This window comes from Styela clava, chromosome 8, assembly GCF_964204865.1.
Source record: "Styela clava chromosome 8, kaStyClav1.hap1.2, whole genome shotgun sequence".
Classification (NCBI taxonomy): Eukaryota; Metazoa; Chordata; class Ascidiacea; order Stolidobranchia; family Styelidae; genus Styela; species Styela clava.
In genome coordinates this window covers 9,804,939-9,831,325 of record NC_135257.1, presented here as the reverse complement: position 1 = coordinate 9,831,325, position 26,387 = coordinate 9,804,939, and the positions used below count along the sequence as shown (strand labels likewise).

At 32.0% G+C, this 26,387-nt stretch overlaps 1 protein-coding gene across 1 annotated transcript; it reads right to left on the bottom strand.

Annotated features, from left to right (window-relative positions):
• Positions 1-1,655: 1,655 nt before the first annotated feature.
• On the bottom strand, positions 1,656-26,156 carry LOC120346720 (C-myc promoter-binding protein-like). Its single transcript, XM_039416527.2, has 36 exons — positions 25,753-26,156; positions 24,952-25,104; positions 24,701-24,795; positions 24,201-24,361; positions 23,935-24,004; positions 23,501-23,670; positions 23,109-23,353; positions 22,373-22,439; positions 21,630-21,688; positions 20,134-20,278; positions 19,145-19,320; positions 18,404-18,602; positions 17,519-17,636; positions 16,900-17,125; positions 15,647-15,884; positions 14,995-15,353; positions 14,372-14,601; positions 13,557-13,811; positions 12,652-12,734; positions 12,007-12,454; positions 11,364-11,561; positions 10,666-10,814; positions 10,340-10,434; positions 9,833-10,007; positions 9,140-9,281; positions 8,570-8,662; positions 8,213-8,310; positions 7,690-7,811; positions 6,953-7,004; positions 6,553-6,610; positions 6,365-6,449; positions 6,050-6,095; positions 5,345-5,494; positions 4,519-4,738; positions 3,986-4,207; positions 1,656-3,824 (listed from the first exon to the last, which is right to left on the bottom strand). Exons 1-36 carry the CDS (start codon positions 25,914-25,916, stop codon positions 3,685-3,687), a joined length of 5,706 nt encoding a protein of 1,901 aa, XP_039272461.2. The 5' UTR covers positions 25,917-26,156; the 3' UTR covers positions 1,656-3,684.
• Positions 26,157-26,387: the final 231 nt, after the last annotated feature.

Below are 26,387 nucleotides of genomic sequence, written 5' to 3'. Positions count from 1 at the left end.
CAATTATGATTAGCGCAGTTCTACGATTTCTTGTTGTGTAGCTCAGGGGTTCTCAAACTTTTGGTGTTGCGGAGCCCTCGAAAGGTTGAATATTATTCGCGGAGCCCCAAAATAAATTTTAAAATTGTTACTTTCAGATTATTATTCCCGAGCAAGTTAAAAGTACTTTATTTATTCTAAATGCTGAACCTTTTTTAATAGGGTTAACACAAGTCATAAATATATCTAAATTTTATACTAAAGCTAATTATACTAAATTATACTAAATGTAAATTTGACACTTGACGAACATATTAAGAAATTAGGGATCGAATCTTTTCTTTTTTGACATTTTTGGAAGACTTAATTAAAAGGCCGTTAGTAACGTGCGCTATTTCATTTTGTTACAATCGCCGATTTTTTCCGTCAGCATGGCGTGTTTTAAACATCTTTACGCCGCTGTTTATTCTCCCTAAATCAAAAATTTCCCTCGGCATATACATGTATTGTTACACAATGACGACGTTAATTGCTTTTTTGTTTTCGTGGGGAATTATGAGTTCAATGTGAAAAACATGTTACCATATTATAGTCATCGGCGACGAAATGCTAAAAATAATAATCAATAAAAAGGTAAATCCACAACTCAAATTTCTTGATTGAAAAACGGCATTCTAAAATATTTAAACTGAAACTTAAAATGGAAGATCACACTTTGGTTTCAGCAGACTCACCTCAGATTGAAAACGCTTCTATAGACATTGTAAATCACAAAATTTGGTGTTATGTTATGTTTTCATCGTAGTAGCTGCGAAATCGAAACACAGTCAATTGTGCGCGCGATTTACCTTTTTTTTCATTCTGAAACTACCGACGCAGCCGCACGCAATCAATTGTGCGCGCGATCCGCGATGTACCTTTTTTCATTCTGAAACTACCGACGGAGCTGAATGCAATAAAATAATTTTCAATTGTTCGTATTTTCCCCAGACATTGTGATTTTTTAAACGGCGATATCTTGCTTAAAAATAATCTCAAGTGCGAAAGAACAAATTAAGTTTGACAAATCCCAAGATCGCAAAAATACGACACCAATTTATTTATAGTTGGCAGTTTATCACATATTTTATGTTATTTTAGAATAGTATTCTTACATTTTAGTAATCCTAATAGTAATCTCGAATCAAACGTGAGTAACGATGAGCACAACTACATTATACCGACGAGACACGTCAAATGCTCCATCGGTCTTGGATTGAATATTTTACGCAACAGAAATCTCGTTATCCGTTTTTTTAATCGCGAAAAATGTTGCGCGGAAATTTCCGATTCCAATTTTGAACCACCTCCCTCTTAAGAATCCTGGCTGCGCTACTGCTCATAAATAATGTCATTTTTTAATTCCGGCCCTTTACCATATTTCGAGGCTATATTGTTGTCAGATGTTATCAAAGCTGTTATTGCTTCTTTGAACAGTTACAAAATTTTGAGTCAGTATTTTGAAGAGTAATCGAATAGCTCGCGGAGCCCCTGGGTTTCTCTCGCGGAGCCCTGGGGCTCCGTACGGAGCACTTTGAGAACCTATGGACTGTAGCTAACACATTAAATTAAGTAAAAATATTCAGTTTGATCCTCCCAGGTCTGGATAATCCCAAACAAATCAATACAATGGTAAATACATTTGAATCCGATCTTTTTAAGTACCGCACTTAAAATTTATTTCATACTTTTATATGAAGACGGCATATAAACATGATGAGTAATTAAGACAAAACAACAAATATTATCTACGTAAACAGTAAAGGTATGAATATCTAACAAAAAATTTCTCAACAATTAATGGCGCCAAGCGTGAAACATTGATCTTATAATATGAACCATGTAGGGTTCATAGAGGCAGTTTGCTTAGGAGCAAAGCAGGCATTAAGTTGCTAGCAGGTATTCAAAACTTTCTCAATATATATACAATCCAAAATTTTCAAACTTGTTCCGCTAACAATTTAAAATATTCAAACTAAAGTTTGCATATCATATTCTAGAATGGATTTAATTTAAGAACTGAAAGGTAACCTTCCGATCCAACAAAGCACGAATTTTGTCTATGTTCCGTCCATTTAGGGTATTCAGTAGGAAAGGTTACTGAACACCTGATTAAATGACATCAAAAGACAGTTTGTAGATTCTCGATCTATTACATCAAAATATACAATTTAAAAACAGAGAGCAATGATTGATAAAACCACGCTTTTATTTCAAGCATACCAAACCGTTCACACCATAATTGCCCAGAGATATTAAAGTAGGTATTGCAATTGGCATGAATTATTTGTCCGAAGTCCGAAGTCCGAAGCATCTATAATCAAGTTTCAATTGGGCAAAATTTACCAGACACTATTGCAAAATTATATTTCTCCCGTTTTGAATATTAAACAATAGAACTCAATCTGTCAGATTGAATTTGCACACTTGAAATTTGACAAATAAAATATTATTCCTGTTTTGTCCAACAAAATTCGTAAATGATGGCTGCACAGTGGCCACATAAGCAGAACAAAGACAAGAATCTCCCATCAAAAATGCAACGACTACCTCCAACAATAAAAACCAGTTTAGTAGTGAAGCATAGTGTCTAAACTTTTAATTTCCAAAACTAGTACACAAGGATAAAACATTAATAAAAGAATTATTTTCGCATATTATCATTTTGTTTTCATTAGAGATACAGATAATCTAAGTCAGCATTGAATTATTAGCTATGCAATTTAGGTACATGCAGAGGAAAGCCATCTAAATTAAATTATAAGCATATCTTTACATTGGATGACAACAATATAAGTTAAATCAACTTAAAATGAACTGATAGCTCAATTTTGTAATCCATGATGTTGAATGTGTAGAACTGCCCTTACATATAAGCATAAAAATATAGACCTGGCTTCCACAAGCCTTATGGTAATTTTTAATTCAATTATCACACATTGCAATGGCAGCTATAAAAGCATGATTGTTTTTGAAGCTCTAAAACAGTAAAATAACTTAACTCCAAAAATCCGTAAACCATGAACTGAGTCTAATCTTGAAATTTTTGTCCAGCATTTATCTTTTTATAAACTATAATAACAAGCTGGTATAATCACCAAATTATCATCATCAAAACTTATATTCTTATAAAGTGTGTATTGCAAATGTATAAAACTTCATCATATTATTGTAAGTCGATATCCCTTGGCAATTCAGTGAACCAATCCAAACTAATGTAATGTATTTTACCAATAGCATCACTTAGGTAAGTTACTCGTTTCTCCAAGAGATTAATTTCACTAATAAACATACCTGATATTCTATCATTATCAGATAATAAACAAGAAAAATTCGAGACAAAAGGGATTGTGAATTGACAATTAAATTTAGTATTTTTATGTTATTACTATATGCAAAAATTAGAGTTAGACACGGTAAAATATTTCTAAAATATCGCAATACATTTTAAGTCCTTTCATCTAGCTCTAAAAGAGTTTGACACTTTGATTTGTGAATTTGAATCATTTATTGTGGTTGGTGTGATGTCAACTCGACTAGTATACCTTCGTTTCGTCAGCTTATCTATGATTGCAGACAAGCTCTGATATCGATATACATGCTTGCTCTCATGATTGATTACAAATTTCGCCTGCTTCCATAGAATATCTTATGATTTACAAAACACTATAAGAGATTTAATTCACCAAATATATTTCTACATTCTCTTGTATTAGTTCTGGGTGGTTTATCACATTTTCTCGTCATGCCAAGTTCTTGCATGGTAAGTGAATCAAATGCCTCATTGTACACTCTATCGTAGGCATCTGAAAATGAAAATTATGATGACAATTGATTAGAAAATGATTAGATGACAATTTTTAGCAAATTATTATCACATTATCTTATGTATAATAACCTGGTATTTTTGTCCAGAAACATTCTCAGCTAACTATTACTGTAATATTATCTAAATAAAAGTACTCACCAATATCAATTGAATTCTTTCCAAGTGCAACAATAATCAAAAAGAGTATTTCACGATATGCACTTCTTCGAACTTGCGAGTGAGTATAATTCTGAGCAGAAAACTCATTTAACAAAGCAACAAGGGGTCCTCGGACATCATCAGCTTTTATACTTTGCTTCATATTTTCAAGAAAACTAAGGGAATAAGCATGATTTTCAACAGATGAATTGGGTGTGCACACTGAAAAATAAAATTAATCATTTTAAAAATAATGATGTGCCATGATAATGTTGCATGATGAAAAGTTTTCGGTCATAAAAAACGGTAAAAAAACAGAATAGCACATGACACTTCACTGGTTCTTGTAGCTTTTAGATAGCCTCACCATGCTTGAGTCACTGCTTACTGAATTTGCTCCAACTCGTACAAATACATCACTAATATTTTGATATTGAGTTACAATGGGGAAAGAAGGTCGCAGACCCAAAATAACTATAATTGTATAATTTATTATCTAATTCTAAAAGAAACAACATATTAAAAACACATACTTTGAAGATAAGACCAATATAATGGAGGTTTTGCCATTCCTTCATGCAATTTCAAATTGTCCCACATGATATGGATTACAACCACACCACTTGTACTTCTTTTCGAACCATCATTATTAGTAGCTTCATTAGTTGTATCGACATCTTTATTTACAAGATTAGACTTCAAAATTAGATTATACAGATTTGAGTGTAAATTCAATCTTCGGAAATACCATACCTGCAAAATACAAGATAGAAATAACGATATGTCACTGATTGTATCTGAATTTTCAAATTTGTTTTTCGAATATAAGACAAGTAACGAACTATAACTAAAGAACGTGAACATATACTATCACCATACCAATTGAAAAAACAGCAAAAATAGAAATGCTCTTTCGTGTTATGCACACTCTGTTACTTTGTGAAAATGCACTAATATCCAATATGTCATGATTCCAACAAATACATACATGATGCAGAGTTGACTCCACAATTTTCTGAGCCAAATCATTACCTACTGAACAATAGGCTTTTGAATGGCTGAATATCTTGGGTTTGACCCCATCACCACCACCTAACCCTTGGTTCGATGCATTAATTGATTGTACGTAGCCTTGTTTAGAGTTAAAACATATCAAAGAATTCAATTTATTATTACGATTACAAACAAGTGTGGCAAAATAGCAGCAAGAAAAAAATTGAGAATTCAGAACACTAAAAGATTGCACAAACGACATTTTCAAGCATGGCTGTATGCGCGAGTTTGTCTATTCATTCATAAATTATATAAATGTTCCGAGATCATCATATTGATATTTAAATACTTAACAAATATACTTACAAAATTCCAGTATACAATAGGATGATGATCAACAAAGTCAGGTTCTCCCAACACCCTTGTACCCTCATTCTCAAGCATACTCTCCAATTCTTTTCTCAAGACCAAAGGACTTAGGTATGGTACATTGATTGGCTCCATGATTGTGAATGTCTATAAAAAGAACAAACTGATGTAGCATGGCAGGGAGACAAAATCACCCGATTCACAAACATCCAAATTGAATTTTTATCTATGCCCATATCCGCAAATTACAGTTAAGTATACTGCAGTTGAGTTATGCTCGGATATTCTATCTATGCCAGGGGTGTGCAACCTATGGCCCAAATGCAACTCACAAGGGAAGAATGGGCGGCCCACGGAGGAGTGCCACGAGTTTTTAATTTAGTTTAATCTGGTGTGTACGAGTAATTCCAATACCTTTGCACTGCATAAGATCAATAATCAAAATTTTTCTGCCTGCAACTACTAGAAAGCATATGTTAAATAAAGATGCGGCCCGTCGTTTCACCCAGTTATTCGTATCTAACTCTTCTGTATTGAAGGTTGGACACCCCTGTCCTATGCCAATTAGAGACTCAGATAGAGCAAGATAAATATGATACTGCTCATTTTCAAATTAACATATCATGCTCATCATAATATAGATGTGAATGGAATTTCTCACTTCAAGAATCTGACTAGTAGATGAAGGTAAGTAATACATACCCCATCACCAGGCTCTGAAATTGACGGGGGTGAAAGATTCCCTTTTCTGAAAAAACATATTTGTATTAATAATTTAAGTTAACTAACAAAACAGCAAGAATAATTCCTAAAAATCTAATAAACTTTCCTAAACTAATGATGCCACAACATGTAGCCGTGCATTATTTAATTTTTTTCATTTTTATTTTCGTAGGACGTTATGCATACGTAACAATTAAAGTTGCTAATATGGTATAAAAGATATGGGAGCATTGAAGTGCAAATGCACGTGTAGAACATCAAAGTAAACTTGTATTTATTTAAAATATAGCATACCTTTTCATGCTTTCGTTTTCATCTTTCGCAGAAATATTTTCTTCAAGATATGATCCATCCAGGTCATCATCATCTTGTGTTGTTGCTGAAAAAATAATGTTAATATCCTCAACATGATTGTTATGGTGATAATTTATTTTGCTTTTCTTTTTGTTGCAAATCAGAGAACTTTATTAGGAGCAACATACATGAAGTGTTTGATCTTTTTGTATGAAGTGCTGACTTCTTACTTTTTCTTCTGTAATCCTGAAAATGAAGGGAGATATATTCACACAAATTCCCAAGTATAAACTACTAACACTAATATTATGCTGATCATGATGGCCGAGAAGTTAGCATGCTGTAAATCCCTGTTAATGCAAAATGACTAAGCACCTTGTCCAAGGTGTATTAAACATAGCTTAGAAGGTGCAACTGTCTAATTTCGTTGAACTAGGTTTGGGACAAATGACTCACACCCACGGCTGCTTGTGCTGCTGGGCATCATGGGTAATGTGATATTGTTCTAGTGTCTGGGATCACTCGAATCAGAAAAAAAAACAGAGACAAATCATTGAAAATTTATCATACAACACCAACGAAACGAACCTTGATATCAATATGAAGAACTGGAACGAACAGTGAGTTGCAGAATGGACAACTGAAAAACATTATAGAGTAATTAATTGTCACTTGAAGAATAACAAGTGAAAGTCATTTTTAATAATGTCGAAAAATCAATCTAATACGAATTCGATCACATCATGATTTCTATATATGAAGCAACAAAAACAAAAATAAACTTGGTTAAAAAATCAGTTATAAAAAAAGTCATTTCACAATGAGGAACCAAACTAAGATAAAAGTGTTATCCATATATGACATATTTAACATGGAATACTGAATAGATTTCAAATTGATGAAGGCTTATTTTAGAAGTTAATCAAGTGTTCCTTTACAAAGATTGAATTAAAAAAACTATATACAAATATTATGATAAACATATTTGGATCAGTCTTCCAATTTTCCACAGTTACACCAAGTTCACATGTATTGACATTTTTTAATTGCACGTTTTTTTAGGAACATATCATATTGCATGAACTAAATTTGAATGTATTCAAATATTGGATTTGTTGTTGGAACATCTGTTTTTTTCACCAATTCGAAGTTGTATTCCACACTACAGAAATCTAAGAATTTATCCATTGGCAAAAAATTTCAACAAAGAAGAGCCATTTTTCATATACATATGAGCAAGAAATGCAAAAGCTTTCTTCTTCGTAAAATAAATGCATTTAAATTTGGAAATCCAACTAAAATAAAATAATATTTAAGAAACGTACTGAGTATTGAGATTAGATTCATCAGCCATCCACCCCGCCATAATTTCTTCATCGTAAACAAGAGATTCACATTTTTGACATTTTGAACAACTTGACAGTGTTATATCAAGTTCACAAGTACCCTGGATGACATGATAATCATTAAGATCAGGTAATAACTAATATAACCACATTCATTTAAATTTGGGCGATTCGGAACTGGGACTAACTAAATATCATGTAAAATCATGCTTATGGGAACGACAAATATAAAACTGACAATTAAAATAGAAATGAATGGTGGTGCTTAAGTAAAAATTAGACTTAATAAATGTCCAAGAGAAAAGAAGATAAGCATCATGATAATTAAACTCCTGGAAACTTTTTACAACTTAAGACAGATTTACCCCAAATTAAATAATGTTAACGGAAAGAAACTAATTGAAAATCTTTCAGGATGAAATGAGATTGAAAATTATTGTTTGTTATAAAATGATGTTGTAAACCAATGAGAAACAATGAAATTGATATAAAATGTAACTACCTTAGTATTTAAAGAGTTGATGGATGCTGCCAGATGGAGATGTGCAGTATTCATATTACTGCCAGGTACTTCAAGATGAGATGAATTTTCACCTAATGCTGTAAAAAATCAGAATAATATTAGTGTGATTTTACAGTGATTCCACATTTTCCACAAAGACTTAACAATAGCATGATGAACAACAAAATAACATTATAGTTTGTTTTCATGAGTTTCCTATTGCCAAAAATACAATCTGTTTGTAATATGATTCTAAAGGAAATTGTTATCTATTTATGAAAATCATTGTTGAAACATATATAATAATAGTTATATGCAACTTCAACTGAAGTGAATAAAATAGTTTTATAACATTACTTGTTGATGGATAACTAACTGGACGATAATTATGTTTGGTATCTTCTCTTTTTCTTCTGTCAACTTCATTTGTACCTTTAAACGTCATCGAACCTACACAAAAAATATAAATCAATTTCTAAATAATGTGGTTTCAGTAGCTCCAAGCATTTCAATGGTCACCAGCGACTTTGTCTCGAACTGAATGTGTATTACTACCTTGCTTTGAGCGAATTCTTAAAAATGAAAATGTAAAACGTTTTCAGGGTCATGATTGCCACCTAATCTATTCAAAACCTTTTTTGAAAATCACATAAAAAATCTCAGCTTGAAAAGGCATCAAATACATTTAAGGCATGAAGAACACAAGTTACACTTGGAGCAAAATATTTGAATATCAAAATACAGCTATCACTTATGGTTGAGGGAAACATCCATCTACCATTTGAACAAATATCACATCAAAATGTCTGTGTCATAAGTCACAACACAATATCTAGATAGTTCTACATGTCATAGGGGAAAATAACAGATATTCTACAGCTTATTAAACTACTGCAATTGTGCAATTATCTGTTCATCATATCGTACCTGTAATATCGAATCCACTTTGTTTGCTATCAGAACTTCTTATGCTTGATTGGCTGCTGTACAAATCATCTCGACTTTTTCTTAGGTGAGAGCTTGATCCTCCATACTCATCTCTTGTTAATTCAGACAATGATCCTTTAAACTGAATATAAAAAGTTTCATAATAATTACAATTTAAAGGCCAAATGAAAATGCAATACGAACCATTAGGTTACTTTGTTTTACTTAGCGACAACTCGTAATGTGTCACCATTTTCATTAGAGTTTAATGCTAAAATCATAGCAGTGGAGTCGAGGAAAATTCCCAAGCTATTTGAAAAATGACTCCAGTTGCAACTCCTCGTTGACAAAATATAGAACTACAAGTTACAAGAAAATATCGACTCGATCTCGAAGCACGAAAACTTCGGAGTAAACAAGCCTTCTTCAATTGTATATTAAGAATGCTTAGTGGCCTTAATACTTTAATAGTTTCCATCAAAATTTGACTTGAATTACCACTTTTATAAGGCTGAAAATCAGACTTACAGAGGAAATTTTTTTTTATTCAGCTTCAAAAAAAGACTCTGGCCCCAATATAAATAAAAGCATGAAAAACTCAATCTCTCAGCCTCAGCCAAAACTTGAAAAAAAAATACAGGCTTTTTAAGATTTTGAACCATTTCTTGTTTTTGTAAGATCTACAGTTGTTACCTTCTCAGGGGTGTAATAGGCAAGATTGGATTGTACGGTGTTATTGATATCTTTTGCAAAGCTAGTTGCCAGTTGTTTCGCTTTACTAGTTGTTGCTTTAAACAAGCTATTAAGTTTGGAACCAGAATTCATCAATCCACTCGATAAGGTTGAACCAGGTGCAAATGTGAATGATCTGAAAAATATAGATCCCGGATCAGTTACGAAATTCACTCATACACAGAATTCACCCTCAAGGAATGTCAAGGTAACCCAATGCCTTTCATTCAAATTTTGAATCACAAATTCTGAAACTTATTATATCAGAACATTAATGTATAAAAATTGATATTTCAGTCATATATTGTATCTCTATTGAAACAATTCATACTTGACAGGACATTAGTCATGTTGATATTATCAGCTATCTATAAATATATATTACTATCTATTGTCACAGTAATGAAAATATTTTTACTTTACATTACATTGACTTGGTTCAAAAATATCTAACTGTTTCTAAAATACCTAGTTAGTAGTCCAGGAGGAGGGTGTTTACGTGGAGGTGTTCCTTCTCCATGTATGCTACCACGACGCTTGGGTGTCTCAGAATCACTCTCATCCTATCGAGTTCAATACAAATAATTCAATTTTTTTGAATAATGAATAAATATAACAATTCCAAAACATTAACTCTATGATAACTGATGTATTTACATTTTTCCAGCCAAGAAAAGTTATTTGAAAAAAATAAAACTGTCAGGAAAGAGTTGGTTCAACCATTTACATAAATCTTGGTAATTTACAAAAACTTGAGTAAGTTGTGGTAAAACGTCAAAACATCTTATTCTTACTTCTTGTGACACAATAGCACTCTCAGTTGACAAACTCCCTTCCTCGCCTACACTATCCATTGTGGATTGTGACTGATCAAATGTTGGATCATCTCTTGTCATATATTGTTGGATTTCATCAAGAAGATGACGCCCTCCACTGTCACTTTCTGGAAAATAAATAACGGATTCAATGCAGTTAAACTTATTTCTAAAGTATCAATTCAATTAACTATTCTTGAGAATTTTAATATTTTTGCATTCATTTTCTGAATAAAACTGTGGTATATAAATTTTTATCATTTTGACTTAAATCCATTTATAATAAAAATTTCATTCTAAATCCCATCAACAAAAATTTTGAAAACTATAACGTCTGTATATCTTTTATATCGATGATAGCTGGTTTGCTATTCACACAGAATCAAAAGTTCAATAATGAAAGTATTTTCGAGTTAGAGGCAATTCTGATTATTGAATAGGGATTTCTATTTTAGTGGAATGGCATTAATAAAAGTGCATTGTCAGTTTCATCTAGAGCGTATTGCCTGCTGTGCTGTAAAAGGAAATCATTAATCCAAACAAAATCTTTCCTCTCTAGCAATACACAAATTAACATCAAATGAGAATCGCAGAATGTTCCACTTTAGCAGAAGCAGAACTGATTTAGGCTGTGTAATCTTAAAACGATTGTGTAAAAGATTCATAAAAATTCTCACTTGACATTGCGTCTGTTGATGAATTATCGTCAAATGGATCAGATGATCTTGTGTTCAAAGTTGGAGGCGGTGACAAAGGATCAAGTGCAAGATGTGTAACATCCATTCGTTCTATTAGTTGTTTTTGACTTGGCTTTCGAGTGATAGCTGTCGTACCATTTACAGGAGAGGATTTGTCTTTTTGCATATTATTTTGATCTAGAAAAGAAAATATATACAAAATAAGTTGAAAATGTTTCAATTTTAAATCACATCATAAAATAGAAACTTGTGCTTATGATTTGGTTTCTGCGAGACTAACTACTTATCCTTCTATGCTTTTGTGTCGGCGGATCCGTATAGTGCAAGGATGCTGTAGCAAGAGTAAAGATAACTATCCTAAGTGATTCAAGAGACTCTTGAATCAGTTAGGATAAAATAGAAAATAGTAAATTTATAGATGTTCATCAATGTGAAATTAGCAACAATAAATGTGATTTCGTAGTAATAAAATCGAATCACTAGCATGAAATCAAGCCCAGAAAATATATATTGCAGGTTTCGTGTTTTTATTCCACTGCGCTGTATATATCCAATCTGAGATATGTTCAGGCTAATTCGCATAAGCTTTCCATACCAATCTTTGAAAAACAAGAACTTCTACCTGTAGTTATTGAAGTATTATTTGTGTTATTCCATTCTGAATTTTTTGCTGGAGATGCTGGCGAATGAATTTTATTTCCGGACTTTGATCTAGCCCTTGATCGTTTAGAAATATAACTTCGAGATTTTTGGGGTGAGGGAGTAACAATATCATCTGCTGTCATATTATCAAAATTATTTCTTAAGTTCTGATCCTCGGCAAGAGACACACCAGAGTCTCCTTGTGAAGGTTCAAAAAATGATTTTTTTTCGACAATCGAGCCGACGTTTGCACTGGATTCTCTGTCAGGTATGTGGTCAGAAGCAGATCTTTGCCTTGTTTCGTATTTGAGATCATTTTTGCGAAGTTCTCTCTGTTGTTGATGATTGTCTGCATGACTTCCGTCACTGCCGGGCGTTCCTGGTGAAGATAGTCGACGAGGTGCTGAATACGCCCTCTGTTTTATACCCTGTAATATAATGGTAATTTTACGAACATCTGGATAATTCGCCCAACTCATCAGAAACTATGCGCGTACCATGTTCTGTTTAAACTAGAAAATATAATATTCTTCATATTGAACTTGTTCCCTTATACTGCATTGTCTTTAGGTTTGAAACAGACAAACTTACTACAAGAAACTGAACAAGATAAACAACATATTACCTCGTGTTTGATTGATTTTCCATAAAAAATTCCATTATCTTCAGGCTCTTCTGCAAGAGGAGTTGACACTGGTGATATCTCAGCTAAAAAAATGAACAAAAACGCAGATTCAGTTTTACATTCAGCCTCATGCATTCGGAAGTTGACTAAACTTGTACATTCAACATCCAAATCTGATCATACACAACCATGCTCAGCGAAGACACATACATATGCATAGGAAGTCATTGAATCATATATTTTCACTTTGTTTTAACTTTTATGGATTTGATTTTAAACGAAAATAAGCTTGGTATACCGTATTTGCTCGTTTTGTAGTCCAGACCCATAATTTTTTAACTCACTAACCCGACCCTTATTCAAGCACGGGTGTTCTTATTTTTAAAGGTAAAATTATACACCAAATATACTGTCATTTCCAGTTCTCAAGAATAATTTAAAGGAGAATAACAAAAATTTTGACTTTTTCCACGCACCGCACAAATCCACAAAAGAAGAAAAGTTTTGCGACGCCCTATCAATATTAAAAAACGACACACTTGGGCGTCCCGACGCCCAGTTTGAGAACCACGGTGTTACGTAATCAAAGCTATCTGTTATGTCATTGGACGCTTAAGGCGTGAGTGTTATCTACCAGCGCTTAAAATTCAACAGCGTTGTGACAAAAGCGCTTCTTATTTCCTATTGTTTTCTACCACTGAAAAATCACATCGGGCGGTTATTCAAGCACCGGCCCCTATTTATTTTTATGTTCTGTTCACACGGGCGACTATTCAAACGGGCCCTTAATCAAGATCGGGCAGTAAAACAAGCATATACGGTATACATATTTGGAAATACTAGTCTAAAAAGCAAATCAGGGGGAAATGAAACAACATGTTGAAAGATGAATATGCCAAACAAACCTGCATTTTTAACAATTGAATTACAACGTCCATGAATAGAATCAGGTGACGATATATTATTGGAAGTAGGAGTTTCTGCATCATTCCCTGTCTCGCTAACAGGTGTCATTGCTTTCTTCACCAAAATTTCAGTCTCAAAACTGATTGGTTTATTGATATTTGTTTGATTATCTCCACCACCTTGTTCTACTTTATTAACTTCAGTTAAGGACAGTGTTGCAGGTGGCTCAACTAAACGTCCTCTGTGAGTTTGATCTGATCAAAGATTATGAAGCACAAGCATGAGACAATGACAAGCATGCGACAATTTCATGATCAAATTTGAATTATTTCAATGATTTTTGTGAATCAAAATTGAAGACAAAGTCAAAGGCCCAGTATTTCCCACACACACAAGTCTAGTGATTAGAACATTTGGCCTATGCTTTTTCAGGATGTTGACAGAAATTTCCTAATTGAAGACATTCACAGTCGTTCCAAAAATAGTCACATAGCTTACATATAATTGAATGCATTTACAGAATTGTTGGCAGTGAAGGCGTGACACCATCCCAAAAAATATTTCACACAGGATTAGAACATGCTTCTCCTAGTTTATGACTAAGTAGAGAAACACAAACTCCCAAACAAAACCAACAAACATTCAAATAAAATTAAAAATTTCAAAAGAATACCAGGAAATTTTTTTTTTGAATAACTCATGCATTATTTAGCATATTTGAAATGGAAAAAGAAATCAAAATGATGACCATGGAAAATCATATTTTAATCTAAAGTATTGTGATGCAACAGAAGTCATTAGTCTTTCATCTTACCTGTATTATCAGACTTTGTTATTTCAGTATGATTCCCATCTTTGTCCTCTGACTGTTGCTTTGGAGATGAATGTTTATTAGGTGCATCAGAACTATTCTGACTTAATGAATCCAAATCACTTTTTGTGTCTGAATAATCAGGTGTACTAGTCGAATCGACATGCCGAATCAATCTCCTTAATTTAGCTGTTGCAATAATGACGTTGCGTAATTTTTGCCATAACATGTACCTTGAGCCCAAAAAATATGACATTAGTATAACAGGCTTCCACCATTTTAGCAATCGTATTTCATCAATCTAGTATACAACACCAAAGCAAATCTTACAACTTATGTTTTAATAAAATGTGATGTTTTTATTTCTTCTTTATGTCTTTATGTGTTAACACTGCGCTTCTGAACATAAATGTTATCTATAGTCTCGGATTGTATTGGCCCACCGAAATTCAACATACTATTAAGTTGTCAATATACAGACCGATTCATAAGGCCAATGTTATAGTGCGAAGACAGTCCCACATTATTACCAAAGCAGGCAAAAAATTGAAGGCTATAATAGATTAAGTTCTTATAAAGTTAATCCTCTTTTTATGTCTAAGTCCCAGAATATTGTTCCAACTCACCCATCTCTGTTTGATGACGGCCATGTTGATTCATAAACAGCCTTGTTATAAAGTCCATATGTTATCGCACTCAATTGAGTCCCAGAATCACGAACAAAATTATACACACGAACTGCGAGGACTGGTTTATTCTCCAGTGTACATAAGTGCATTAATACGCGATAACACGTCTCGTCAGGCAGTGGCATACATCCTTTCTCTTTCATCAGGTAAAGAATATCATGGCTTGTTCGAAGTACAGCAGCTTTTGAGTTACTTTGTCGGACAAGTTCCGTTAAACATCCATACCAAACACTGTATGTGTTTGATAACAATAGACGAGCCCACATCTGTGGATTTGAGCTGTACAATTTTGCTTGCTAAAAATATTTTAATATTGTTAAATATTATCTACCAAACTAGTGGCATAAAGGCTAGGTTAAATCAGAAATTGCTACACATTTTAATCGATAAGCATTGTCTGCCAAATGTCCATTACTATTGATTTTCTACAAAGACTTGGTATTTTTAACTGTAATCTATGACAAATGCTGAATGCTAATGACTAATATACAGGGGTGCCATATTGAGAATTTTCTGTGGTTCATATAAATTTTAACAAATTATAAATAATATGAACAAATCTTTTTATAAACACAAATTTGGAAACCACCTTCTGTGTGACTTTTATTTCTTGTTTCGTCCTTCGTCCAATAACAAAAGTTCCTGATCTTCTTCTCTGTTTTTCAAGCGTGCCTCCTTTCAGGGAACCAGATTCAATACTCTCTTTATCTTTATCATTATCCAAGACAAATAATTCTTCTTGCAATTCAGGGAAAGTTGTGTACTGATAACCAACATCGATTGGAAGTCCTTTTTCATCAGGTGGCATAACGAAAACTGTTCTTTCACTGTATATATATAAAAAGAAAATACATTCAATCCACATAAAAAATGATATGCCTATAAAGGCATTATTAAGAATGGATATGTAGTCAGTATGGTGTAACCCTAACTCATAGTTATATAGCAGGGGAGGGCAACATTTTTGAATCAGGGGTCAAAAATTTTGCCCACCTAGTCTGGCGGGCCATGTAAGTGTGACGCAAATAGTTATATTTTTTGAACAATTTTTACAGTGTCATAAAGCAAAGGTGGAAAACAATAAGCCTCGTGCCAAAACTAAATTTAACCACGATCTCAACAAATTCCTTGAGCTATTTTTAGCTAAAACATAAAAATTTGGTTTTAATTTGGTTGTGGCAGCATCAGGCGGGCCAGATTGAATTACCCAACGGGCCGGATTTGACCCGTGGGCCGTACTTTGCCCATGTCTGTTATATCGCTTAAAGACACCAACTGAGTACAAATTAATTTCAACCTATTCAATGAGATGAATAATTATTATTTTAATGACTTTACTTTCATTTTGTAGCGAGAATTCTGTTTTGATAATTACTGGTTCTTCATTATCTGCATGAACCCATGGGAATGAATCATAAATAATTCAATAAAAAATATTGAATAACGTTATACGTCATCTATAAAACAGTGTAACCATATCTGTATGAGTTATAAGTTTTACTCGTATGTTCAACTACACATCACAGAAGTTTACAAAGTATCGAAGTGAGACTTTTTAAAAACTACTTATAAGGCCATGGATGGGATGGCCAGAAACAGATCATGTACTATTGCGAATACATTCATAAGTAATATTTTTGAATATTGAGCACGGAATATGTTCTAAGTAGCCCGAAATAGTTGTGAAATTGATTTTTAAACACTTGAAATGACAAATTTTTCAAAAGTATGAATTGAATCTACCGGTAATCATTTTCACCTCATATTAGACATACCTATCAAATAGAGGCCTATAAAATTATATTCACATTACAATTTGATATTTACTGCCTTGTTATTTACCTCTTCAGAGTATCATCTGCTTCAATCAACCTCACATTATCATGAAATTCTCCTCCGAGTCTATCAATACACTCATCAAAAAACACAAGACTTGCTGCTTTTCCTGCACCATCAGCCCCAGTAAATGATGCAAAAGATCTTGCTTCAACAAAAGCGGCAAATAACTGAGTACCAGTTAATAACGTGAAGAAACGTTGACTTGCTTTATCCTGACATCTGATAAAATCTGAATTGCATTTATAATATTGCAGCAGCCTGTATGTATACACATAGTGTCCAACCTATTTCAGGATGGCAGTCTATAACACAAGTTGGGAGTAAAATACTATACACACAAAACTGCAAAATTTTATCCTCGCTCAAATCAAGACAATCCTCAAAATATGCTATTTATTCCAATACGATAATCAGTTTCAAATATAAAATTTTATATTCATGATTTTAAAATAGGAATTCCAGTATTATAAAATGGGTTGGCACAAACGAATGGATAAAAAGCATTAAGTGACTGAATAAATTTAATTGTCCAATTTTAAATTAGAAATCAATTGTTAAACTAACACAGACAACACCGAGCTGCTACATAATAATCCACAAATAAAACTTAAAAATTTCTTACCTTGAATGCTGAACAATGAACTGGGATCAGTAGTTCCAATACTTGGTGCTTCAGTTATTGGCAAAAGATATTCTCTGTATTCTTTCATAAGGACTGCCATGAATTTTAATATTGTCTCCTATGAAAATTAATTAAATTTAATTTTGATGCAGCCCGGTTGAAGATCAAGAGTTGAAATACTATGTTCAGAGTGTTTTCCATGGCGGGTAGATATACTGAACCAATAGGATTATCGAATCCTATGAAATACAGTGCCTCCCCATATTTTAAGTTACTTCTATGGAGCCTTGTTTAGGATTAGAATGTGGAAGACTCAATGAAAAATGTGGAAAAGGCTGTTATAATTTCATGATAGGTGATCTGCGTGATCACTGATTAGTATTTACTTTAAGGGAAATGTTTAAAGTAAAAACCACTTCCTCCTATAAACAAGACTAATGTCATGCATTCGACAATAGCATTGCTGCCACTGATTTAATGGGAAATCACAACTCTGCCTTTAGTGATCTTTTCCCCTTTGAAAGAAGAAAACTTATGATGCAAATATCAGGCAGTAATTTAAAATAAAAATAACTCTTACTCTGAGCATATGTTTTCTAAATATAAATACCAACACCATAGGTCATTAAATAGCTTCAAAATTGTTTTTAAAAATGTTGAGTCTTCCTAAAAATCGGAACGGGACCATTCATAGCATGCAGAAAAAGCCAAGTATTCAAATGAGATTTATTCAAATTGGGTATATGGTTGTATTAAAACACAGTGATAGGTAACATGCAATATATATTCATAAGGAACTAAATTGAGGTAAATTTCTAAAAGGAGATAACAACCATAAAAGCTATCAAACCATGTTAACATACTTCAAAAATATTTATGACATACTTGTATTATTATCTCGATCTGCATATGCCTTGCTGTTCTTGTCAACTCAGGATCGAGTGATCCGATATATTCACCCTCATCATCTTTTCTACGGGGACATGAGTGCTTAATCTCCTTGAAAAGATTTTGTAAAATATTTCGAGCATGTTTAGCAGGTTTTTTCGGCAAGATTTTCCAACTATATTTCTTTTCATACATCCTGAAAACAAAAACTTTTCTGTCATTTGAAGCAATATTTCAATGTATTATATCCGTTAATATTCATTTGATAAAATCCCCAACTCTCCTATGTTGTTTTTTAAACTTGATGCCAAAAATAGTATAGTCAATAATATGAAAAATACATAAAATTGTACAAAACGTATTAAGGAAATTCTTAATGCATGTGCATTGTGCAATATAGTTATGATCAAGTGAAATCAGAATAATATGATAATAAAGTACTTGATGCTTTATTAATGATCGCTGTACAAACCTAAGCACCAGACTACAGAGGACTTCAACTTATCAAGTTAAATGCCTTTCTCCTTAACTTTCTAAGCAAAATTTATAAATATGCTATTGCATAGAGTTCTGATTGGATTTCATCCTAGTACAACTACATGACTGTATAATGGAAATCAATTTATGTTACAGTACAAAACAATCTTATCTCAAGCATTAAAAACGAGCAAAAAAAATTACATGTTACGACTCTTGTAAGATTGGCGATATGCAAATAAATCATAAAAATTAACTCACTGTGTGATGCTATTTGTATCAAGATTAACACATGTAACATCGTGAGGAGGTTCGTACATATCAAAATATCGAGAATCAACTCCTACTATAAAAGGACAAGGTGCCTCGAGTACATAAGCCATTTCCAAAGGACAAAGAGGTACATAAGTGCATTGCCATTTGAATGGAAACAAAAGCTGTAAAACCAATATATAAAGTGAAATGTGTGCAAATAACTACCCTAAATAAAAAGAGCTATCCTTTTAAAAATGACTGATCTAAGAATGAATGACAGTGCATATTATGGAGGTGGTGTGATAAACCATGAATCGACACTAACAAAAAAACTATGGCTCGAAATTAATTGAACACTAAACTGAAAATACAATATTATCACAGATGATATTCCGATAATTAAGTACATGATTGTATTGTTGAATTTTGAATGATTTATAGAAATTTATTGAAATATCATTTTTGTCATTTGGCCAACATTAATAAACTTATTCTGATAGTTCCAATATCGAAATAATATAGTTTTAGCTTCAGTTCACATCTATTGATTAGAGTGGCAATAGCATATGGGTAGGTGATTGTCCAAACGTTTTTGTCCAAAATGAGGAGACAAGATAAATGAGAAATATGATCAATATTACCAAGATTTTGTGGCAACAGAATTATTCTAAACATATTATTAATAATGTATATTTATTTCCAATAAATTCAATCGAGCTCTCAGGAGAAATAAATGATGTATGAAAATTTAAAAATATTTTTATTTTCTTCTGCCAATTCAAAATAGCAAATTCTAATAGTATAAGGCTTATTGTGTTGTTAAATAAGGAAAAAGGGCGGCAAAAGTATACTATGATAAGAACAGCTTGATTTTGACACAAAATTAATTCGATATGAATTATTTATTATAACAGCAGTTGAAAAACTGAGACGACCAAGTGAATTCAATTCTCTTTGGAATATCTGCCACATAAGAGGAATGAAAAATGCATTACCGTTATTAACGCTTCAGCAACTCTAGTAATTTCTGCCCTTCTGAGTGAGTGAACAACCAATTTGTGCTCTGTAAGTGCGAGTGTTATGAGAGTGAGTGTATTGTCCGCTCCAAGATCATCAAGCAACGCCAGGAAGGATGCTCCACTGAATTATTGAAAATTACGAATCAAACTTAGGACAAGGTTTATTTAACCTCACATTTTATTCACAAAAACATTTCAAATTTATTCGAAGTCATACAAAGATTTCTTTATCAGTTATATTTAGAATTAGATAATGTTAAAATTTAGTGAGACTGTAAAGCATATTTGAACAAGAATAATTTTATTTTTCCTTTTTTTAAATTTCAATCTTTTCTAGTCAAAATCCAAAAACATGTATCTTCTTAACTACTATGTATTCTCTTTCGAGAACACTTTCTTGTGTGTAACTACTGAAACCTCATTTCAGTTTTTTGAAATAAGGATTTAAAATTTCAAACTAGAGCATAATAATTTAATTTTTTCAAAATATTATATCTATCCATATCTTTTATAATAAGAATTCAAGCATCTCAAGACAAACGGACGAATAGAGCAATTTGAAAAAAAAATGTTTGTTCGAAAATATTGTAAAGAAATATCTCTTCAAATTAAACAGTCCACATTCCTTATAGCTATTGAGTATTCAAGACAAGTTTGAGAAAAAGAGCAAAATATGCCCCTTGCTAACAAGGACGAAAAAGGAGGCAAATCTTAATATTTACCCAATTACCTCAATATATTATTTGATTTTAAAAGTACTTCATATGGTGCAAATTAGAAAGGGCAAAAAGATGAAAAAAAATATATTGTCCTAGCCAGACATGACATATAGGTTGCAAAATCAAAGTGAACAATTATGTAATTTAAAGTTTCTGAATACCCAATCAAGGTTACTTAGCAAAACCTATAAAGGCATAATTGAATCTCCATAATGATATAAAAACAAAAATATTTGAATTTGAATATTTTCACAAAATTTGAATACTCATACAAAATGTCAATATAAACAAAAAACATTGCCTCCTTAATGTCTAATAACAGTTTGAAGAAATATTCAATCAAATAATTCCAATAAAAAAGTTAGAAAAAAAAATTTCTCATTTCTCATTTTTTCAAAACAGCTCTCTGTCGTTTCGCTTTTTTAGGTTGAAGCCCTCAAATTTAAAAAATCAAAAGTAACGATTTATCTATGATAAAGCATGTCCCATGAAATCAAGGTTTACATCATGTTTGATAAGTGAATCCTGAGCAGAATATTAAATCATGAATGTCAATGTGAATATGTAAACAAACAAAGAAATTAGAAAGCAATTTATCTAAACACTGATCCCTATCAAAAAATTAGAACATTATGTACACCAACAACATAGTATAACAGAGCAAATTCATTTCCATGTTAGAAATTGAAAACTATGCCAAAGTACAAAATGAATTTAAATTCATATATCTGTAAAAAACTTAAAGAGTTTTACCTCAATGGTATAGGAGTTATCTGTGGTCTTGTTAGAGTTGTAGCATGCATTGGAGACATCTAAATGAAAATTAATGTTTCGTCAGTAATAATGCAGCTTACCTATTCGATACAATATTACAATTACAGGCTTGAGAACATTGACATACAATTTACACAACATTTAACATCAGTGCGTCCATTACACAATATTAACAATATTTTTATTTCACAAAACACACCACAACACAGAGTGAAGTTTGACTGCAAAATCACTAAATTGTATATATCAGGGTAAAAATAAAACCCATTTATCATATACTGTGTTTTCCCGAAAATAAGACAATGTCTTATTTCAAATTTCTTCTAAAGAACAACACTAGGGCTTATATTGGGGAGATGTCTTTTATTCTCATTTATCAAAAACAAATTTACAAAGTAGAGAATTACGAGATTTTCAAAACAATATCCATTTACTTATAAATAACACATTTTTATTTAAAATAACTGCTAAACATAGATTATTAATCCTTTGAAACGAGTATGAAGGATTTTTTGCTATCGACTAGGTCAAAAAAAAATTTGCGCTTTCGACTGGGTCTTTTTTTTTCAAGGGGAGGGCTTATATTAAAATCATTTTTAAAATTCAGACTAGGTCTTATTTTCGGGATTTAAGATCAAAGCCAACATGGCCAAAACTTGTAATTACAAAAAATACTAACTTTTTGTGGGATAAAACAATTACTATCAACAACAAAAAAGTACCTGATATTGAACTCTTGGTCTTTGTGGTGAAGGAAATGGCACATTATTCATGAAGTGGGCAATATGTCTGCAAAATTATATATTTTCAGATATGATGTCACCTTACGTGTGCCAATAAGGAGTTGTAGCTATGTTTTAAAATAAATAAGTTGAAAACATTATTTAAAAAAATGACGGGACCGTGGATTAAAATATCTGAGAAATCATATGTTTGCCAACCCAAGTTAACAGGTTTTAGGGCATTAACTAACATCAGATGGCATGACATGAAATAGAGAAATGGCCAAATACCAAAGATAAAATGATATAACAGAGAAGAATATTGTTTTAGATAATTAAGTTCATAAATAATTTATAACATACGGAAAATAGAATACATTGAGTTCGATATTATTGCATACCAAAAAAAATTTTTTCAATGTAGCTTTTTTAACTATGCACAATAATATAATTGGTAGTCTTATTTAGGTAGAGATTTAGTAAGACATATATATATAGCATATCTTGTCTCATTATTTCTTTATTTCCAACCACTGCAAGACCAAAAATCAACAACTTCAGTTGTGTAGATTAGTATGTTTTTACATCGTATTAGCTTTGGCTCCTCACTCCTGAAGAGATCTTGTAAATATTCACTGCGGGCATATAGCTTCATTTCTAGCACCAGTCAAGAATATGAGTGAACTCTTAGGTGACAATATCACTAAAATAATGATCTGAAATGCAACACACTCACCTTTCAATAGGCACAATATGAGCGATAGGTGACACTGTTAACCGATACAGGTAAATTAAGAAATCGCGAAAAGCGTCAAACAGAGGCCATCTTGATAGCATACAAATTGCCTTGATCGTGTGAATTGTTTTTTCTTGACTGCTCCGATGACCATCAGCTCGTAATAATCCAAGGGTATACTTGTGATCTTCCTTTAGTTTATCTTCAGGATAATTTTCATAGAATGAAACAACAGCACCATATATCTAGCAGTAAGAAAGAAAATAATTTTTTTACTAAACATCCGTTAGTAAAAAATACAAATTCCAATTTAGTTGAGTGCACAGTACGTATATTAAATATTTTCAACATTTTACTAATTAGTAAACTGATAAGTTGGGTCTTAAACTCACTTTTTCTGATTTTTCAGTTGTGAGTACAAAAGATGAAAATGATGGCAGAGGATGCTTTGTTTTCTTCGACCAACATTCAATAGTAGCACCCATAGGTAGACAAAACAAAGGTACTGTTGCAGGGAGTACAAAACTTTCATTATCTTCAGCTGGATATCGACCAAGTAAACCTGTTAACAAAACCAGTGTATGATATTTGTTACTTGCAATGAGCAATACCTCGGCTATGTTCGAATCATGCTGTTAAAAATAAACTTCAGTGTGTTGCAGTCTTGCAGAATACAACCTAAACAAGACATTTCAAGTATTTTTAATCAACAATTGTCAACAACCATTTGGGATTGATTGATTTCATCTAGTGAATTAAAATGTTTTAGTAAAATCAAAAATGAAGATCATGTACAGACCAGCACAAAAAACAGCACCAAATTTACCTGCTTTAAATGCAATTGAGTTGACTTGTCTCATAGACTTTTTATAGCACAAAAACACACTGGACCCAATCTGCAAAATAAAACAATTATAAATGCATACAAGTATTACAAAAACAAAACAAATTGCTCAATGTTTAAACACCAAAGTAAAATAAAAGAGAACAATCCATATCTGGTCTCCTTATATCAAACAAACAATCACTAAATCAGGTTAAGCACTGCATAGTCAAATTCAGTAACCATAAAACTAAGCCAGTCAAACTTACCATGCCCTTATTAAGATTTTTGTCAATGAGACAATATGCATAAGGGGGGTATTCATTTTTATTCGTCAAAATAACACAAATATCTGTGACAACCAACGTGCTCTGAGGTGCCGATGCTTCTGCTCTTCTGTATGTGAGATAGATTGGAAAACTACCCATTCCTAATAAAATGAAATTATAGTTTTAATGAGTCAAAAAAAAAATTAATAATATGCATCAACCTGGACTCTCATTTCGAAATTTTTGATAAAATATCAGAATATAACCATGAATCAATTCAATAATAAAATACATTAAGGTCCCTCAAATCATAATCAACAGACAAGTAGAAAACTTAATCACTGGGTCAAGTATTTTGTTTCATTTATTGAAGTAAGTTGTCATGAATTTGTCCATGCATGTTTTGTTATTTTCAATTCAGTTATTATTTGTAATACATGTTGCTTTCATCTAAAATAATATAGCATATTATATCATCATGATGTAAAACAAATATTTACCAGATTTGTTATTCACGTTAGCTGTTCTCCCAGAAGGTGTAGTTTCAACAATCGAAATACCATTTTTTACGGTCTCCAAACCCTCATAATAAACACTGTAAAATAATATTATTACACATAATATCATCAGAAGTGCAATTAAGATCACAATAAACATGCAATCGTGTAATGACCCCTCGTTTTTTATTCGAAAATATTCTCAAAAATAGGTTTAAATAGATTTAGATTTATTATAAAAGTAAAAATCTTACCCGAGGTCGACCAATGGTGGTCTATCTCTCCCCCTTCGATAGCATAAAAAAATATTATGGGCAGTAAAACTTCCATGATTAAGATCTGCAAGCAATCCAGATGGTGTTTTATCGATACAGGTAAATCCTTGAGGACATTGTTCATCAAGAGTTCTAAAATACAAGTTTGAAATAATAAAATGATATGAACACTTATATTTGATCGAATTAAGACTGAAAGGAATAAAAAACACAGCATAAAAATATTGACACATTAGGCAATGCTATAATGATTATTGATATCATTTTATTGTCGAATGATTTCATTGTTATATATGGAACAATATTCTACAAACTTGCTGGAATAATATGATATTATCATCTAAATATATAAGTGTTCGCCTAACTTGTTATTGCGCTACAATTTTAAGGCATTGCATTGTGTCTTTAAGGATATAGTCCCTAACATCAATTTAAAATTATTTGTGTTTTTACTTTCAACAAATTTTATGTGTAAGTTTGTACGATTATGTACTATTTTCATCTGGTTATGTCCAGTTTATTTTACTCAACCAATATTGAACTGTATAAGAGACACACATCAAACTCCTATGAAAAATATTATTTGACCTCATATCTGATGTTACTAAATACAATAAACTTCATCTACTACCTACAAAGATGTTATGTAAAAAAAATATAACTGCAAACGTACAATATAAAGTTTTCATCTCTTTTTGAAATGCATCTTCTGAGGTGCACTGTTGGGTTATAGAATGAGATTAAACAGCACTGAACTAGTTATTATAAAATGTTCCATACTTATCAATGATGCAAATATCCGTAATAGGGTCCTTTGTCTTTGAATTTATTTTGTGGTTTGTTGTTGGAAATGGCAACTCTACATCTTGAACACATGATGTATCAGTCAATCCTGCTACAACAAAGTAATCTGCAACTTTGATTTCATTATCTTCATAATGCATTGCACATTTGACAGCGGTTATAAAATCCAGAACACTATACCATCAAAATGAACACAGTTATCATATATCAAGTATAAATCCAAGTCTTTTATGTAGGTAACGGCAAATCAATCATCATTGCTGATAAATCCCAATGGAAACCATGTTCATAGTGTTGAGTATTGTATAAAATAAACCAATATCAAAATATGCATAAATACACAGAAATACCGAAATTAAACCTGCAAACATCACACAAGTCGGTCAGTATTTCACTACTCGAATTTAATACTCAGACTTACATACACTAAAATATATCACAAACACATTTCAAATCCGTAATCGGCTAAATACTGAAATAGTAAAAAATGATCTCAAAAGTTTCAAGAAAAATCTCAAGGTTTTTTAATATCATTTTTCTATATACAGATATAGCTATCGGCTTCTATATCTGTATATCAGTGTATCACTGTATCATTAACAGTATATGTC